General features: G+C 32.6%; 1 protein-coding gene across 2 annotated transcripts in view; it reads right to left on the bottom strand.

Moving 5' to 3' along the window:
- The window catches only part of LOC126847734 (nephrin-like), a 333,468-nt gene that overhangs the window by 58,160 nt on the left and 254,461 nt on the right, over positions 1–20,847 (bottom strand). For both annotated transcript variants that reach the window (XM_050588115.1, XM_050588116.1), the window contains exon 2: positions 18,439–18,577. In XM_050588115.1, coding sequence (XP_050444072.1) covers positions 18,439–18,577 — 139 coding nt within the window. The remainder of the gene's footprint in view (positions 1–18,438; positions 18,578–20,847) is intronic.

Below are 20,847 nucleotides of genomic sequence, written 5' to 3'. Positions count from 1 at the left end.
ATTTTTTATAATATTTATAGAATATTAAATTAGGTTTTTTATTTATTTAATTTTAAATAACATTCGAAATCTTTAGATGGTTGACCCTTTTTCAAAATTATATTTCTTTCTAACTTTTGTGGCCAATTTTTATTATCGTTTGTGCTCTCTGATTTTTGAACTTTTATTTTTTTGGCTTCTTCTCTCGAATAGTCTATTTTTGTACGTTCTACCAGGTTAGTGGTTTTGAGTACCGCCGAATTTATTTGTCGCATTTATCGCGATAGCAAATAATAAAAGTTAAAGCCGTTTGCTGTAAAAAAAAAAACTCTCTTCGACTAACAGAGGTTAAACGTTTTTCCGGCGTGTATGCAAATTACATTATGCCGGATCCGGAAGCCTTACACCGTAGCGTTGGTGGCGTCAAGTCATAACTCACAAACAGCATTCGCCTTTCATCGGCGAACGTATTGTCGCCGTTTAGTGTATTTCTTTGACACTGTTTTAAGTCGGCCTTGAGATAGGGAAGAACGAAGTCGGTGGGCGAAGAGGCACTGTAGACGACACCGTTATATACTACTCGTATAATATATAGACCGCGAGACCTGCCTACAGTAACCTACAGGACACGGGCGGCAGGTCATTAGATCTTAACGCCTTGCAGCCATCCCATTGCACCGTGCACCGCCTTTGTACTTCCGCCAAACGTTTCCGGTTACGGCATTAACGTTCGGAGAAGAAGACGTTTTTGCCCCGTTCGAGTCGTAATTGTCAAAGGGTAATTATTTTGTTTGTTTTTTTTTATCACAGCGTCTACATCCGAGTTTATAATTACAGGTCGGACGCGCTCACCGTCGTCTTATGTAGGTATAATAATAATTGGACTATATTATTCCCATAAGTTATGTATTTACATTTAGACAACGTTTTTGTCGCTTCCGTACTATCGCCGCCCAAAGGGGAATTCGTGCCCAGCCGAAATAACCGTCAAAAACAGAGCAGCGCGGTAGTACACCTTAAGTATTTTTGTTAGTGCTTACAAGAAAAGACCACAACTATTATGCCGGTAAATTACCGTCAATTTGTTAATGGCGTTAAAAGTTGCGGGCTTGAAATAGTAATAATAGGCTTGAACTAGGAATAATAATTATAACCGAATATGTTAAAATCACTTTCAAATAAACGCTTCGATGTGCTATAGAAGCACATCGAAGTACATAGAGTAGGAAAAACATGTTTTTAAAATCATATATTCTCAGAACAAAGGTGAATCCGATTTGAATTGACCCTAATTGGTTTTGGTTCCTTTTTTATCAACAGGTAAATCGACATTATTTTTTTTAACCCTTTTTTTTTTGGTGGTTGGGGGGAAAGGTTTTAATCGGTAATACATACGAGTATTATGTCAAAAGAATGTTTCGTAAGTAATTTTACTATTTTCAAAAAAGGTATGTACGCTGTAATTTTAAGCCGAAAGCTATGTACTTTTTTTTAGGTTTCTTCTCGATTTCGAAGGGTTGAGAGTGAAATTGATAGGATTTTTGCTCCGCATCGCCAAGCTTATACAGGCGAGAGATTTGAGATTATCCTACGGGTTTCAAAGGTTTCCAAGAAACACACAGAATCTTTTCGGGTATTTCAAACATTTCTCAAACACACACACACCAATCGTACCGGGTTTACATGACGGGTTTACCCGGCACTATGGCACTATATTGTGTGTTTGTGAAGCCCACTCGGTCCACGCGGACAACAATAGGTAATCGTCGCACAACGAAGGACAGCCAGCCCCAAGTAGGTGTCCGAACAATGGCGAGTAAACGTTTTTGACTTTGCCAGGGGGTCGACGCGCGATTTCCAAATGTCACGTTTTCAACGGCCGTAGTCCCACTTTAACCGGGGCCGAGGAGTAAATTGCTTTTGAAATGTGACGCGTTTTGCTGGCAGATCCTTTATCTCTTTTTGCGAGGCGGTCTCGTTTTATTTGGACGTTTCATTGTGTCCGACAAAACAAATCGCATTACAACATGTGTGTGTGTGTTTGTGTTTGTCCGGCAAAAGTGCAAAAGTGCGCCGTTAAACGTCGGGAAAACATTTATGTAATTTTCTTTTTCTTTTGCGGTCATCTTAGCCCGTTTTCGAATAGAAAAGAAAAAGTCGGTATAGCGGCGGGGTCGGGACAGGAAGATGGAAGTTGTTTGGAGATTGTAAGTGCTAGTAAAATAGAAAAAATGAATAACAGAATTGATAGGAAAACAATTTCAAACGCATTTGCCGAATGTAAAACTTTTTTTTTTTGTAAATATACTACCAGCATTTTTTGTACCATTTTTACCTCTAAGCGGGGACCTGCCCTGTGTAATGTGTTAAAATTAATTTTAGGCTTGCAGTAAAAATGAATAAAAACATAACTTGTGTGTACACATGCTGTGCAGTGGCTTGTTTATAATACAAAATAATAATATCGCAACACTCGAATAAGTATTATTACAACCGTGCCTTTGGCTAACGTGTAATAATAATAATTAATAAAAACCACTCTATCAGAATTCGTCGAAACATTCGGCCTAGACCATATGTGCGTGACAATATTGTTTTTGTAAATTATGCATGTTAATTAATTATGTTTCGGCTGTTATTCTCGCTAAGTCGTTAGTTATGCATTTTTATATGTAATATATATTACACAGGGTTATCCATCTAACGTAAGACACACTCACTGTCTGTTTTAATTATGATATTTTACTTTGGAAAAAAAATTATGAAATGTTTATCGTTTTCGGTATTTTCCAGAGTTCTGCGAACTTAAAAAAAATAACCGGATAATAAATATATATATAATTAATTTTTTTAATTATTAATAATTTGCAGAAAACTTTGACTTTTCACTGACCGAAAAAAGATAAAAATTTGAATTTGGCATCAACCAAAATGCCCCAAAAAGAAAAGCTACAAAATTGCAATTATTTATTTTAAAAAGATCCAAAAACCCATTGTATAGGATTATTTTTCTGTTGGAATCGAAACTGACCTTTGATTTTCTCTACAACGCTAAATTGTTTTTATAATATTCTCTTAAGTTGTAACCTACTTACGGGAACTTTTTTTTTATTCTAAGGAAACTACAAAGACTACATTAATCTGATCTAACAAGTTTTCCAATTCGGCAACAAAACAAAAATTATACTTTTAGGAAGTTTAAAGGAATTTTAAACAAAAAAGAAATTCACCTCTGTAATTTATTGGTTTTGTTTTTCTCTAAGGCTTCTGTTAATTATTTATGCTGTGCGACTTGTTTTTTTTCAACCGTCAACAACAGCTGATGACAAACAGCATAGACAAACGATATTGCTATAAAACGCTACGCATTTATGGTGGGTACATGTTAGTTGGTAAAAATTCAAAATCGCTTTGGGAACCGTTAAAGTAGCAACAAATTGGATATTTATAATTGGAAAACTAAATCTAGTTATAAGAACATTGAATCGCGGACACGTTATCTCTTTTTACTTGTCCCTTATAATTTTTTCTTATCACATATCTAATCTCTTATCACTGAGCTGTTATCACTTTTATCATATCTCTTATCGCGTTAAAGTGTAACGCGAGAATGGCGACATGAAGTTTCTTATATCCAGAGCAATTACATAAAATCTATGTTAAAATATGTCCATTTTTTGCTGCCCTAAACTACTGTGGAATAGTGTCACCGTGTAACCGATAAGATTGGAGAAACTTTTCAAAGGAACACTTACATTGGCTTTTCCCACGAGCGCCCCGAGTACGTGATCATATTAAAAATCGGTCGTAGCCGTAAACGACATCATAGGCATTACTTATTGACACTGCGAACCCCCCGATTCAATTATTATTATAGTTATTGTATTTTAACACACTCTAAGTTACAAAATTGGAGTACACACTTCGGAAATCCTGTACGGACGACGACTGGGATCGTAAACCCGTTTAAAAGTCGAGCCCGTGTACCGGATTTACCGTCGTAAATATAACGGTTTTATTGCCAATCCCCGAGGCAAGTGAGTGTGAACCGTATTGTGATAAAATATATTTCCAAGTCGTGCCACTGACACGCGAAAGCCGGTGAATTTCATAGGGAAACTAAAAATTTCATCGACCGTAAATATGATCAACACTAAAGTTAAATGCCGATTGAAGTATTAGTCAGTTTAGTAACGAGCGTTAAGGATGTTGGAAGGTTCGTGATTGTTCTTACCCATATTAAAGGACAAATTAAAAATATAGTTTATGTTAGAAGAGAGAGTAAGTGTTGGAATAATGAAAAAGGAGATGGCGAAAAATCACATAGGATTGTGGGTTCTTCGTGCGAGGTGCAGCACGGTGTGGAAAAAGAAAAGAGTAAACAGGAAGGAGATTATGGCCGAATCTTGGAAGGGCAAAGGAAGACATTTATTTTCTTGTCATATTGAGGTCAATAAACTAGCAAGTACAAAGGATAATAAGGACGGTATACGATGCCACGAGGAAAAGTTATGAGGAAGGGAGAGGGCCATTTGAACTGAGACCGTTAGAGCGCTGGAAAAAAATAAAAAGTCGAATGTTTTGTAATGTTGAAAGATAACATAAAATAAAGTGTCTCCAAAAAGAAACACTATAAAGTTGCAGCTTTTTTTTAGAGAAAAATAGTGACTCATATTTTATGCGAATCACCTTGCACATGCATACGAATATTATCATAATAATTGTTAAAATTCATAATATTAGTTTTGCTTTCGTTGGTATTAGTGTATCAATATAAATTGCTTTGCGGTACCTAAAATCGTATTGCCAGAGTTTAGTTAATGGTCTGTTTGGTACCCATTGGGTCGGTCTTAATAATTGTTGAAGTATTTTCAAATTGAAAAATAATACAAAAGAGTTTGATGCAGTTGGCAATGTGTTATTGTAAATATTCGAATTACTGTTAATAAATTAACTGTTATTTACATTATTAGTGTTTGTTCAACTTATTATGAGCTGTCGTTTTCTCCCCTAGGACTTAAAACACTGTAATTTTGGGTTTTATCGCCTCAAATTGGATTGACACTTTTCAGTCGATCCATAAGAAACTCGTTGATGAATTAAGATTTGCCGAGCTATCCTCGAATACATCTCGTTATGATCATTTATTCTACCAGTAGTTGTTTGCATCGAATGCGATTTTCGGATAAAAGTAAAACAGGCGACTTAATTCCTTCTAAAGAATATTTTGTGTGTGCTGACTGAAAAATTTTGTGTGATCCAAAAACAAAAAATAATCGACGTTGAAATGTTTTCGAACGAAGTGTGAGAGAGAAAGAGAGATAGATTTTTAACAATTCAAAGCTTTGATAATGTTTTGTCCAAAGCAACAATTATAAACCATACCATTGCTTGGGTAAGTTCGGAAAAATTGCTAAATATACTGTAGTTGTATTTGCTTAGTCCAAAATAAATAAAATCACTAAAATGCTTATAAAAAGTACATGTCGTGTTATGCTCGTTTTTTAAGTTAAAAACAAAATATTCGGTTGTAATTCATATTTTTACTAAAACATGTGTGTTCCCAAAGTGTTGAAATTATCATCAGTTGGGGTGTATTTAAGACTATGTTGTCGGTTTTAAAAACAACTAAAACAATTCTAAGTCCTTGAAAAATATATTTTCATTTTAACTAAGTAGCCCACAACTATATTATTACTCACTTGTCACTTCTATCCTAATCTACCAGAATGGAGCATTATATTGAATAGTTATAATTCAAATATAATAATTAATAATTATAATTTACTTATAATAATTAATAATAACAAAATAATTGTACTCGTAATTTACATTAGTTGTAATCTATAATTGTCTTTATTTACTATTATCTCTTTTTGCATTTGTATAGTGTTTATAAAAATTATTTGTTTATTGGTGATATCATTATTTTATTTATTTTTACTACTGTTTTATTTTTAACGTATTTTTTTATAATTACTAAATAACTAGCTGTTACCTAAACTAAAAAATAATTATTAACACCTTAAATTGTGGAAATTTTATAATTTAAGAAAACAAATATTTTTACAGGAGCTTTAGACAAATTATGCACATTTTTAATAAGTCAGTGAATTTTCGGCCAATAGAGTTAGCCTTTTACACATTGCAAAAGACTTTTGTATTGTGTAAGAACACAGACTCCCACAACAAAAAATAAAGATTTTTATAAAAAAAAATTTGAACGCAGAACTTTAGAAATGTAAAACCTATTTCCCATAAGTAATACCTTTTGTCTTGTTCGTTTTTACACGTGTACCGTCCGAGCATTAAATAGGTAAGTACTTTTTCTACAGCAGTAATACCAACCTGACCTACAAACTAATTTATATTGACTCCATAAAAACGCTCAAATAGTTTTATTTTATAGCGCCACTCAGTTGTACTTTTTTTGTCTAATAGAATATTAGGAAACGCATGGAACCTTTCCGTTGGATCCAAAACATATCCTCGAATGTACACTTCGCCTCTGACGTTTCTGGATTCCTTTACTCGAACACTTTGATAAATTTGACATTTTCGCAAGCAAATTAATTTTTGTATGGTGTGGCCTTTTTTGTAATATACAATATTTATTGTCCATTGGTTTTATCGTCGCCGTTATTATATGAACTAACCGCAAGTAAACCGAGATAATAGTATCCCCGAGGTCGGGACATTAGGGACGTCCTAGTTTCCGGGGTACGACCGCTTCCGGTATAACGTACTTATCCGATGATAAATTCGCCTTTGGAAAACGTTATTGAAAGTATAAATTTTCCCGTTAAACGCATCGACATAATTAACTTATTTTGACCGATTTCGCTTTGATGCGGAACAGCGATGCTATTGGGTTTTTTTTTTAAGTTATTCAACATCCCAGAACTATTTCTAAGTACAAGTTAGAGTATACCATTGCACGACTTTGGTGTTCAAATAATGGAGAATCGCAATAATTAAGAGTTGAATAATAATATATTATAAAATATATTTTTATTCCGACAAAAATATTAGAAATAACAACTTTATTAATAAAAAGACTTTTGGTATTAAACGAGTCCGTATCCAAATTGGTTCCCACAGGACTTTTCAGTAATTCCAGTTGAAGGGGATGTTTAGTAACGGACAATATTTTAATTAACAAAAAAAATAAATACTTGTTAATGGTTTCCAAACCGCAGACTTGTCCCTGGACAGTGTGATGCCCCAGATTAACAAACTCACCTGGTTTTTTTTACCCGCTTCCAAAGCTTCTCTAAAAAAAAAGGGTGTGGAAAGAGAGGTACTTGTGATACCAAAAATTTGATTAACTTAGAAATCGATTCTTAATTCATAAACTATATACAAGACAAATCTTGATAAAATCTATACTCGAAAGTATTCTTAATGTAGAACACATAATAGATAGGAAAACAGGATTTTGCATAAGACCTTCAACAATTTCACTAGCAACCACTACAAGTTTACCAGGATCCATCCCAAAGGTTATAATACTGACAACTTGAATAATGTTAAGGTTGGAATTCATTTTTTTATTTTAAATTTCTGTTAGTTACAAACTATACAGTACATACTAAAATAAGTAAATTTGAGTATAGAATAATAAAATACACTTGAAAAAACATGAGAGAGGAAACCGCTCATTAGTAGCACCTCTGAAATTTGGTGGAATTAAATTTAAAAAAAAATTGTGACTCTGTTGCTGTTTTCACAAATGATAAAACTCTATGAGTAAACTTCGTTTATGACAGCTATTAGTGAGATAGTGAATGAACTAGATGAGAACATATTTTGTACAAATCAAATATTGAAATTTCAATATACCTACACGAAAAGTACCTCCAAACAATAGTTTTGGGTTATTTAAGTAGTATCCATTTGTATAGCGCAACTAAAATTATAATCTTAAATATTACACTTAATAAGTTTTTGTTTATACACAATTTAGTATTTCAATAAGAATACAAAATCACCTCAGATGTACTATAATAAGAATTCCGAATACGATCATTGCTCAGTTGGTATTTGCATCAGCTCAAGTATATTTTTTAATTTTAATAACAATATGTTGTGACAACTGACATTATTATTACGCTGCAATAAATAGAACTCCTAGGTGGTCAAAATTGAGCTAATCTCATTTGTTTACTGTTTTTGAAATAGACATTTAAAAATTTGGACGGATGGTATTTTCCATTCAAAGGCATATTTTAACGACACATAAATTCTGAGCAACGAGATTTACACGAGCGGTTGAAAAATGCCATAAAAATATGGTCGTGGTCAACGATGATAAAAAGCAATAACCGACAGTAAACAGTTTATCCATATTATCAGGGATGTTTTCAGGATATTTATAGTCTTGACCTAAAAATAATAAAAAAACGACAAGTTAAACGCTCAGCGTTCTTATCCGGTTAGATGGCGCATAAAAAACATTTAATAGTGATCGATTCCGAACGACTTCCAGGAAGCACGATGCATTCACATTTTTCAAAATGTTATTTATTCGACTAAATTATGCTATAAACCGTATAAATAAAGACAACAGCTGTACTAGTCTGTGTTTCGATTTGAAATTTTTGTTATTTCATTTAGGGAGCTTTATGGTTTTAAATATATTACAACTAGAACGAATTTGAATACTAAAAACGTTCAGTTTGAGTTGAGGCGAAAAAACGCAATCCTTAATTTTTTAAACAAAACAGTTAATTAGTTAGTTAGCTGAAATCTGGTGACTATCTAATTCTTATTCGTTTAAATAGCTATAATAGCTTTCCAATTTAGTCTTTGCCTAAAGTAAAATTTACCAAAACAATTGAGAACAATCACAGTTGAGGAGGGTTTTGGATTGTTAAAATTTTCAGCAATTACATTGCTACACTATCTGGTTTCATCTAATTTGTGATAGGCGTCCAAACAGCGGCTCTTTTTTTTTAATCAAATTCGGTCCATAAGATATTATTATTTTATACAGCATCAATGAGGGGAAACTGTTGGTCACATGACTTCTCTCAGGCACATAAGTTATTTAAATCTTGGAAAGTGCGCTATTGCTCCGTTACCCTGGGACAAACTCTTTTACATAGCATGTCTCCGAATCGTCCAAATTGAGAGAACAGCGCTATCTATCCGTTTGACATTCAATTACTAATAAAGTTGTTTTTAAGTCCCATGCTTTGTATTGGCTAAATATAGTTACGATCTAGGGCGAATGAAGTGTTGGTGATTAATTGGGAATTTTTCAAAATATGGTAATAAGGAGTGGGTTAGGTTAGGTTCAGTCGGTTGGTCCCAGTTGAGGGGAGGACACACAATGTTCGACGGTAAGATTATAGTTGAACCTGGTATATTATGCGAGAGAGCTGCCGTTTTTGTTTCTAAAATTAACGTTTTTGTTTTCAATAACTTAAAAGTCAACTTTTCCACACAGAGAGAAAAGTGGAGAAACTAAAATATTACTAGGACTGCGTTATTACTTAGGCCAAAACAATATCGCGTAATGGATCAAGTTCGAAATGATCAACAACCTTTCAGTCAACCTTTGCGCGACGGTAGTTGGGTACACTCTTTTGGGTAAAGTTTTTTTTCTCCAGATGACACCGCAAGTCCTCGTCACAAACGACCACGTCGGCTTGTCGAGGTAAAAGTTTGTCCGAGTTGTATAATCGATTGCCATCGGCTGACGCCACAAAATGGGACGGTTTATCTTTACACACAGCTGCTGCTGCAGCGGTTGTCTCGGTTAAGATTAAAAGGGCGCACAAAGGTCTTTTATTAGCCACATCTAAAATATTAGATAATAGTTTGTAAGAGGCTATTATGGAAATACCCATGGGACAATTATTATGATTAATTGTAGATAATTAATTGTAGAAGAGAAGAAAATTGTTGTGTATTAGAAAATATTATTATATTATTACTTATTATTTATTAGAAAATTATTATCAATAAATAATAATTTTCTAAAAATAATAAATTTTAATTGTAAAATTGTCTATTATCTATATACTTTATAGAATTTAACGAATGCAAACTTTTCTTTCCGTAAAATTATTCGAAGTGTTCCGAATTCGATTGTGCTGTTTCGACGTTAACAAATTGAACAAATAAAATATTTAAGTTAATGTTGTAGTATAAGAGCAGTCGTATTTTATTAAGAAAAAACGTCATCTAAATGGTTATTGAGACATTATTCAAACGTTCATTGTTTGACAAATGATTATTCAAGTTAAATCCGCAATAAATAATTGAGCCAAGAAATTATTATTTAAAAGTTTACCTGATAAAAAATTAAAACGATAACTGTATTAAATCAAATGATTAAATACATTTTTTACTGTTTAAGACAAAATTATTACTTCAAAGTGTATTTCTAACCGTAAATCCGTTATAATAGCTATTAACCGATTGTTTACTATACCTGTCGATCGACGTTGGAACGTGAACTCTAGAAATAGAAACGATTTTTTATGAATTTAGTGATTTATAATGTATATATTATTTCAAATAAAACACTAAAATCAATTAAATAAGTAAAATCTACCTACAACACTATACTGAATTTCAATGCTTTTCTTGCAATATGTTTTGCGCGTAAGAACAACGCTTTTTTTACAGATAGCCTAAGTTAAATAAAAAAAATATATATAATTTGTTATTTATGTTTGGATCTGCGATACCTTCTAAACGGTTGAACCGTCGAGCTGGCTTAACTAAACTTTTGTACTTTTTTTGTTATTCTTTTTTTATAGTAAAATTAAATGTCATTATCCCTATCTCTTTATCGTTTAATACTTGTTAGGTTAGATAAGTTCGATATGCATTTTGTTAGTCATAATAATAATAATTTGAATAAGTACACACTACTCTAGATACATACATTAATACATATGTACATACTACTTTTCTTATACTTACTTTTAGCATTTCATTTGTTACCTGCATGTTTAATCATTGTTGAGCTGTGATGGTTTTTAAACAAAATCTAAAAATTGTTCACTTGACAATTTGAATTCTAAAGTTTTTAATTATTACATTTTGGTAACTTATACTAAGGCATACGATCCACCCTTATCGTATTCATCCTAAGAACAAAAATACATTTTTAATAAAAACATACATCTTTTGTTTAAAAAAAAAAAAAAAACACCAAATTGTATGAAAAAAATTGTCTTTTCTCAGTCTGGGGATAGAGTAGTTAAGACTACATGACTGTGACCTACCAAACAGAACAAATCGCACACATAGGAACGTACAAAAATACAAAAAAATAAATGTTTTATAAAAAAGCACAGCTCAAACGTTTGGTTTGAGTTCTAAAGTCTAAACCATTTATAGTGTAAATCGGTACAGCAGAAGTTAGCAAAGTCGGATCCAGTTTCTACAGATTCACATCCTCTTTTTTTTTGTGCTGAGATATTGGTTTAACTACAAATTTTCCGTGGCTTTAAATAGCTATTGCTACCAGTTTGAAGACTATTGGGGAAAAAAGAGGGGGGTGGGGTTGGAAACTTACATGAACGGGAAATATAAATTTGAAAAACACGCTAGTAAATAATTCAGCAAACAAAATTAAATTGGATTTGTTTTATCTTCGAGACGGTCAATTAAAAAACTATCTAGACGCGTCGGCTGCCGCCCGTGCGTTTCTTTCGGTGGGGTTTTTTTTTATTAATTATTATTCTTCCTGTTCGGGTTAATGTCTTAATAATATTTAATCTTATTCCGGAACAAAATGGTTTACGGCCCGGATAACCCTTTCGGGTGGTGTTGGTGGTTGTTTTTTAGTTTTTTTTTTTTTTATAAACTTCCCGGGACAGTTTTCGGTCGACGGCGACGACGAAATTATGATATTAAAAACAAATCACAACGTTTCCACGCAGCTAACGCGGTGTTATGCTGTTTAGTTCCTTTGGAGTTTTGTTTTCTTATCATATTTTTTTTATTCAACAAGCAATCACCGACCGGAATACTACAAATTAATTATAATATACACAGGGTGATCCACAACACTGATGAAGAAGACACTCGTTTTCTTGGAAACATGAATTTTGTTTAAAAAAAAAACTATTATTTCCCCATACTCGTAGGTTACTATGTTTTTCATTACTTTCAGCATTTTTATCTTCATCCCTTATAGGTATAAAACATGGTGTATGAACATCGTTTTTTTCAAATAGGTACATAATATTATGTTCTTACTTCCATAAATATATAGACAAACAATTGAAGGGCACAGGGGAAAACGGACAATAGTCCATGGGGCTATTATTAAATTGTCAAACTCCATTTGATGAATAGAGGTGGTTACAGATCTACAGAAGTTATCATGACTAAAAGTGATAAAACCGTTTTCTAAGTATAAACACTTCGATTTGTTCATGGAAGAAATAAAAATAGCGATTAAAGTATTGTAAAGACACACGTGGTGCTTGAAACTGTACATTTTTTAGTATTAAGATGTACATTCGATAAGGTTTGATCATCTGTAGAAACTAATGTCGTACCTTTGTTTTTTATATATCTTTACTAACAACATAATGAAAATAATTGTTAGATACATGTTGACTGTTGATTCACACTTACATAGCCAAGCTAAAAATGTGATACGGTTTCAATATGTGTAATTTTGCATTTTATTTTAATAAATAAAAAAAGTATGACTACATATTTAAGCGGCTTAAAAGATACCGTGGATCGCAAAAGAAATGAATAGAAATCATAATAAGAACATATCATTGAAAAAACAATACCTTCTCAGCTCTGCATTGAAGCTTATAATAATAATACACTATTAACGATTCAGCTTTGCATTTTCATAACTTCCCTTCGAACAGAGACGTCCCTCGGCCGAACAACAACAATAGCATTATAAACCTCTTAAGAGATTTGCTGCAAATAATAATCGGCCGGACGGCCAAAGAGTACACCTTCTTATCGAAATCAACGTCAGCCAGACACTGTTGTTCTAGAACAGCTCTACTTAAAATATCTGAATTTTGTACAATTACTTTTAAAAAATAGAATTAGTTTACCTCCAACAACACCGTTTTGTCTCAAAATATTAATTAACACACTTTTCTTATTTCTGTCTCATCTACATATTATTTTATGTTAAGACAAACACAATTTTTAAAAAAAACGTTCCAAGTGTTAAATAGAATAAAATTGTTTCCGGTCATGTATAAATTTGAGCTTAATAGTGTCACAATAAAATTACCTTTTTTAACAGAAATTATCTATCCGTTAAAAAAGTTAAAACATTATTCTCGATTTCTTCCCCTCTTTTTTTTTTGTTTCAATTTCCAACGTGTCCATTGGTACTCTGGGTAATTTATCGAATCATTTATTATTTAAATTCAAAAACTTTTTACTTTGCCCATTTTTCACGTCTCCGAAGATTAAAAAATAAAAACAAACATTTTAAGCTATCATTTTTAAATAACTTCATTTATTTTTAATGTTTCGTTTAAACGTACTAACTAAATTCTTGGTTTTTTTTTTTGGGGGGGGGGGGGTAAGTTATTAGAGTGTTTTTTTTCTGCGTAGAATTAATTAGGTTTAAGGGAAATGTGTTGCAGGTACAACATTTACTAACAATATAAGGTTAGATAATTTTCAAATGATGGGTGCTAATAAGAAATAGCTGACAATGGCCCTTGATAAGATACAGGTATGGTTAGGCTAGGTTCAGGTTAGAAGGAAGGAGACAACTTTTAGACGGGTCAGGGAAGAGACCAAAGAATGGGATAGTAAGACAGAGGAAAAGGTCTGGGAGGGGACGGAGAAGACACATCTATGACAGTAATAATTATTAAGGTTTTTATTTTACATATTTAAACACAAATTCACATAATATTAGTTTTCATCCCATTATTCGGTTGACACCAAGACGTTAATAATTATTTTCTTCTAAAAATAATAATTACAATTTTGTTGATATTATCTTTTCCTAAAAACTTTTTCGATTACAACGTTTTAAATTATTATAACGCCTTTTATTTTTTTTTTCTTAGCTTTTTTTTGGGGGGGAGGAGGTAATATTGTTATAGAACTCTATTAACTTTTAAAATTAACCCGGTAAACCGTATATTGTATTTACTCGAGAGCGGTCGAAGCCGTTTGAAAAAGAATTATTGGCAAACGGATTTAACTTAGGAACTTGTAAGCGTTTGGAATTATTTTCTATTTCTAAAAGCCTTCTATCGGTTGTTAATGCGCTCTGACACCTTTAGGAAGTTAATGTAATTCTCAACAAGTTTCCTAGCACAAGGTTCGAATTGACCAAGTTCAATGATGGCAGATAATAATATTATTACTTTGGTGCGGGCCTGTTTGCTATAAATCACAGAACTAGACAGAATCGTTGTCTGACTTTAACGCCTCGAAGGAAGCCTATTCGAGAACTGGGATTAGAGATAAACAAACAATGCATAGATATTAGATAATATATTCAGAGCTCCAGACTCCTCGATATGTGAACATTTGTATACCTTAACAAAATATTTTAATACACACCGTGATTCATCAATAGGATAAGACACTTGTTTACTTTTAAAATAGTGACAATCTTGTAGTTATTCTTTTTGGTCATACTTTAGTTTTGTATACATTTACCTATCAGAACCATTGTATTTACTTAAGTACTGAGTAGTAAGCAAACTGTGTCGACATGCATTTTTCGTGTGTGTGTAAGGCACTTCGTCAATTTGATTGTAATAAAAATACAATTAATTTATTCAAAAATGTTAAATCTTTATAACTTTAGGCGTCGCATATAATATATACAGTAGCTATATTTTAACAACTGAGTAAATGAACATTAAGTGAGTGTAAAGCTCTGTAAACATTAAGGGGATTAAAAGCAAAAATTGTTTACATCAAACATTAAAACCACAAAGCTTCTACAGATTATTCTGGAAATATACTGACATAGACGAAAGTTATTAAACAATTTATTTCTTAGGAATTAGCTTCGTAGAACTCCTTAAAGTCTACCAACAATCAATACAGTAAGCGTTAAAATGTATTTGATATAGACTAAAGAAATTGTGTTAAGGAAAACCAAAAAAATAAAATAAAACTAAAAACCTATCGTGACGACAAACACAATAAATTGTATTATTAATTAAAAAATAATATTTCTTAATAATAATTTGTCACCACTATTAGCCATGCGCCGTATTTAATAATATAATGAAAATATTTACACCAAACTTCTTGATAGTTCACTTGAGAAATTTACTACTGTCGAATTGTAATCCTCCCTCATTTTTTTTTTTTTTAACAAGTATTTGTTGACTGATTTTTAAGAAATATTTAAACAGTTAACCCCATTCTAGATCTACCACCTGTGTAATTTCCAGACCTGAAGGGTTGAATGTACACTTATGAGGGTATCGGATTTTTTTTTGAAGCTTTAATCGTGTCATTGATTTGACTGAATAACCTTGAACTTCAGAATTGTATTGTAAACGCCCAGTCTGTGTAAAGGACAGCGAAAATTCCGGGAAAAATCCATTCGAACTCTTCAAACGTGCCAAAAAGACTTTTGGGTGTTTTCCAATTTTAATGTTTACATTACATAAATGTTTAATCACCGGTTTAACGCGTTTTCCGGGTAAAGGGACTTTACAGGTGAGTCCTTTTTTCCATTGGAGACTTTAAATACTTTTTTCGATGTCCGCTAAGGAAATTTATAATTTAATTGTGCACTACATATGACTTCAGGGCACATTATACAAACGTTAATATTTTTCGGCCGTTTTATCGTTTCGTTAATAGAACAATTATTTGTTATTATCAATGCATAAAATAAAATTATAACCACAAAAAAGTAAAAATAGGTACTGCTTTTTAACAGTAAATTCTAAAAGCTCATAGTGCTTAGCACGGTATACATTTGTTAAAACAAATCATCGGGCTGAATACAAAAAATGTCATGTCGCCAATTTCGCGTTGTATTTTCACTTTCAGTTAGAGATATGAGATTAGGGATAAGAGATTGGAGATAAGTGATTCAGTTATTATAGATGAGTTGTTAAAGAGTTCAGCGAGAAGAGATAAACAACATGAGATAAGAGTTAAGCGATAATAGATTAGGATAAGTGATAAGAGATAAAAATAAAGATAATGGCTTAGATATAAGAGATTAGAGATTAAATAGATAGTGTATTAGAGATACTAGATTAGATATTATAGATGAGAGATAAGATATTTGAAATAACAGATTAGAGACAATCATATCATAATTATAAGAGACACGAGATAAGTGATTATAGATAAGAAAGTACCAAAAAGGTCTTACGCTTGAGCACAAAGACATACCTATACATGGGCCTATGTATCTGCTTGTAGTGTGGATATTCGTTGGTTTTTTTTCTCTATTAATTATGGTTTGATTGTTTAGAAATAATAATATAATTTATTTTTATTCTCAAAATATAGGTATTATAAGAACGGGCGTCAGAGGTTCCTCCCTGAAGTACTTAAGCCACTTAAACCCGGACAGTACAAATAGCGCATTAGTTATTGTCGTCGGTTGGGTATGGTATTACTTATTCAGACTTGTTTTCTTTCGGTGTGACGACTACACGCGAATACGGCGACGGGCTTGGGGCGGTGACTGCGGCCGTTAAAGGTGTTCGGAAACAGCGTGTTTTGTGTGACGAACACGCACACTGACGTGCCCGTCTACGTTTACCTATTGTAATTATTATTATTACTGTAGTTATTGTATTTTGTAAATTAATGTACCTATAAACGTACACGGGTTGTATAGAAAAACGGTTTCGCCGGCACCTAACGTACCCCGTGGAAACTTGGGTGATTTATCAATATTTTTACAGCGTGGATTCAACGAAAATCATATATCTGTAACCTTTTTTTTTGTAAGCACCGACCGCAAAACTATCAACCTGACCCGATTTAATGTATTTAATATTGAACAGACGGTTTGTTTATATTTTATTCGTATGATATACCCTACAAACGAAGCATAACAAAAAATATTGATGGGGAAATTACAACCTTGCAGCGAAAAAAACTCCAATGCACTAAAACCTAATTGTTGAGGACACACTAAATCGTGTAAAACGATTTATAGTAGGTAACACATGGAAGGTTTTATTTTTTATTTATTCTACGATGGAGATAGCACGTTGGAGATTTTATCATTTGATAGCTTATTTTTTTTTTCTGTAATTATTTGTTAATTTCCATTTATTAGCTTGTAAATAAACATAAAGAAATGGTTTTATGGTGTTACTTAAGTACTTTAACAATTGTAGTGACAGATGTTTGTATATTTTTATCTATTGCACGACAAGACACAAAGAGAATTACTTAATAATATTTAATTGAAGTGGCGAATAAAAAAATGATTTAAGACCACTAACAACCTAGTTGTAACGAATACTTATAATATTTATAATTATTATTGTAATACAGAAAATGTCGATGATAAAAGAAAATTAACTTTTTGGTTCAAACTGCTGGTAACATTTTACATGAAGTGTACCAATGATAATTTTTTTTTAATACTTCTTCCTCAACCTTAACCCTTGATGTTAGTTCAGAATATTTTCAGATAGGTTATGATATTATCACGTTGCTGGCCGGCAGTTCATTTCCACCAATTATCATCTAGTTTGCAACTAACGTGCATTCAAGATTTAATCTCGGCACATTTCCGGAATCCTCTCACGATTACTTAGAAAGGAAATCAAACACACACATATACAGATATATATATATATATACATATATATCTGTAGATGTAATATAAAGTAAGCGCTTAAGAAATATCACTAATAACGCGTGTGTGTTTTTATTTTCTAAGACATGTATTTCCAAGAAGTTTTAGAAGCATTTAAAATGTAACGCTCAAACCGTTAAAGGTAGGAATGTTTACTTAAGTCAATGCGACATGTGGCAATGTTACTTGAGTTATATTAATGCGTGAGATTAATATAAACTTTTGAAACTTAAACGACAACGTGTAGATATATTATGCGCATAATTGACTTTTTAAATCGAAAATTATTTGCAGAACATTTTGATGATCTATTCAAAACTGGTTGACGACTTGTCAACATTTTTAGTATTACATAAAAATTATCAAAGAAATATATAAGTTACCGTTTAAGCTTCAAAAGTTCATAGAGCTTTAAATTTTTTAAAAAAAAATATGAACATTTTAGTATAACCTAACCTTCCAAACTACTAAACGGTTAAGTATAAACTATTAACTCCTGATGTTATTTTATGTAATTTTATCTCTGACCCAACGTGTCCATTTAATCAAAGCCACCTACTGCAGTAACCTCTATTGCTTTGACTGAGACGTCTTGAGCGCTTTCGCCCTAACATTGTCTCCTTACATAATAACTAGTGATATTGGTCCGGGGTTTATGTAAGCGGTTTATTAAGCGTTCTTACCTGTAAATGGCCGTCTTTTCATTTTTGTACCAAACCACCAATATGACCGTGTCCAATGGATCGTGAGGTATGGGTGGAGTGATGTCACAGGGCAAAGATGCAGTGCCGTGGACCACAGCGAAAACCGGACGTACGGGACCTGTAAAATAAAAAATAACCTTGAAATACATTTTTTTAATTCAGTTGATCCACATATTGTATTGTAACAACTAAATTTACATGATATCATTTACCTAGGTACTGCGATTGGAATATTTCGACATCTACAATAGTGTATTGATATTTTTAGTTCACTCAAATGTAGTACAATCGTTTTACCATTTTTTATTTCACTAAATAGCTACGCTGTCGAATTTTTAGACCTTAAGTCCGAAAACTACACTGTAAAAATTGAAGTAAAGAAATAGTTTTGAACGCCTCTTGGGAAAAGCAACAATGATGTTTTTTGTTTGGTTAATCTACAACATCCAGACCTGTGATCTTCTATCCAACCCGATATTATGTCTCGACCTCGCTGTGCAGTGTTTTTTTGCCGTTCAGCTTTAGCTGAAAACAGTCGAGTAATATTCTAAAAATAAACACCGTACCCCGGACCAGTGTTTATCCGCTTACGGGCACGAGACGGGTATCAAATCGGGTCCGGGTGTCTGTTAAACGGTAGTAGGGGCGGTTATGGAGACGGAGGTTCTCGTTTGTTGACACACCAGACATCCCGAGGGTAACTTATGTCGGCAAGAGAAGACCAATATGGCTTATGTGTGGTGTAAATGCAGACCCTTCTCCGTTTTTATTTTTACATTGTAACATGTCACGGATACACATTTTGTTTCCCCCCGACAAACGTTTGTACACGGTCGTTTCTACTTATGGGGTTTTTTATTTTCGTTGCCAAAACCGAGACAGTTGTGAAAATAATTTTACATACAATCAAAAAGAAAAATGTCTGTAAATATTATCTCCCAAACGTAGTGTTTAACCGTTCTTCGCCGTCGTCACATCTCAAGTCATAATACTTTTATTTTGTATATTAGATTATCTGTAATTCGACAATAGAGTAAATGGAAAATTCTTAAAAACACATAAACAAACTCTCTTCAAAAAGAAAAGCTACAGAATTGCAATTGTTTTATGAAAAAAGAACCCTATTATCTTATTTTTGATAAATCACACTGTATAGTTAATATTTCGGTTTTTTTTTTTAAATTAAAACAGTTGTTTCGTTTATAATAACTAGCATGGCATATGATTGGCACAGTCGATTGTTTGATTAAAAAAACCCTTAAACGCATTATGCTACGCAGCTTTAATATTATTACCTATTTACAATGCAAACGATTTCAAAATAAATTAAATTAACCAATACAAAAACAATGTGGTTTTATTGTACTTGCATAAAAACGGCGGTTTTTTTTTTAAATTTAAATATAACGCATAAAACCCTATTGAAAACGTCGTCTTCCGGTCTTTTAGAAAAAAAAATAATTGCACAAAGAATTCCGAACGACTTACCGGGACTGTATAAATATACTCAATATCATACAAAATCCAACTCAAACGGGTATGCCAGCCATCATTATAGAACACAACGAAATCTGGAACTCGTTTATCAAACGCACTGTCGGTTGTTGGTAATTTTAATATAATTCCCATTGACACTAACTTATCCCGCTTATTTATTCCTTTATCTCGTCGCGTTTGAAAATAGACGTAGTAGTGGGGAATCCCCCGACCCCTCTCCGACCACTGTAACTAAGAAAATATTCAACCAATCTATATGTATATTTGCGCGTACTCTTCTATACAACTTTCCCAATCTACTGATATCTCATATGATCAATTCTGTTCAGCCATTCACTCACAAAAGGTGGCAAAATGTATGGTAATTAAATGTAACTTTGTTTTATTAAGCAATGAAAAAATTGTAGGGGGGAATCCGACTATATTATGACAATATAGTACAACTTTAAAGGTCTGTAACAACTATATAAGATAAACTTCTGAAACTCTTCAATGCACTTTTACACGCCACTGTGGTTCAAATAAGACCAAATAAATAACAAAGTTCGTCCATGGGTTCCAGAGATCTGCGTGGCTAAAGAAAAATTCAGTTAAAATTGTAAACAAAAATAATAATTAACCTCGAGCTCATTCTAACGATCTTAGAATTGACTCTCCATCTCTTATAGTTTAAGAGAAAATGATGTATGTGATCGGTATGAAACCCAATCTACCTCTATATTATCTTATATTAAAGATAACAGGGGATAACATAGGGGATGTGTGTGTGTAGGGGGGGTGAGGGTAGGTTATATTTTTGAAAAATGTATCGAAACCCAGTGGTCTGTCATCTATGAAAATACAAAATAGAATACTTTTCAAAAGTCTAATGTCTCCAAGACGCTGACTGGG

The sequence above is a fragment of the Adelges cooleyi genome, unplaced genomic scaffold, assembly GCF_023614345.1.
Source record: "Adelges cooleyi isolate 19-005CV unplaced genomic scaffold, UGA_ACOO_1.1 ACOO_flye_CR_arks_rails_tigmint_CR_PRNA_118, whole genome shotgun sequence".
Taxonomy (NCBI): Eukaryota; Metazoa; Arthropoda; class Insecta; order Hemiptera; family Adelgidae; genus Adelges; species Adelges cooleyi.
The sequence above is the reverse complement of the archived record's forward strand: the minus strand, read 5'-3'. Positions and strand labels throughout refer to the sequence as shown.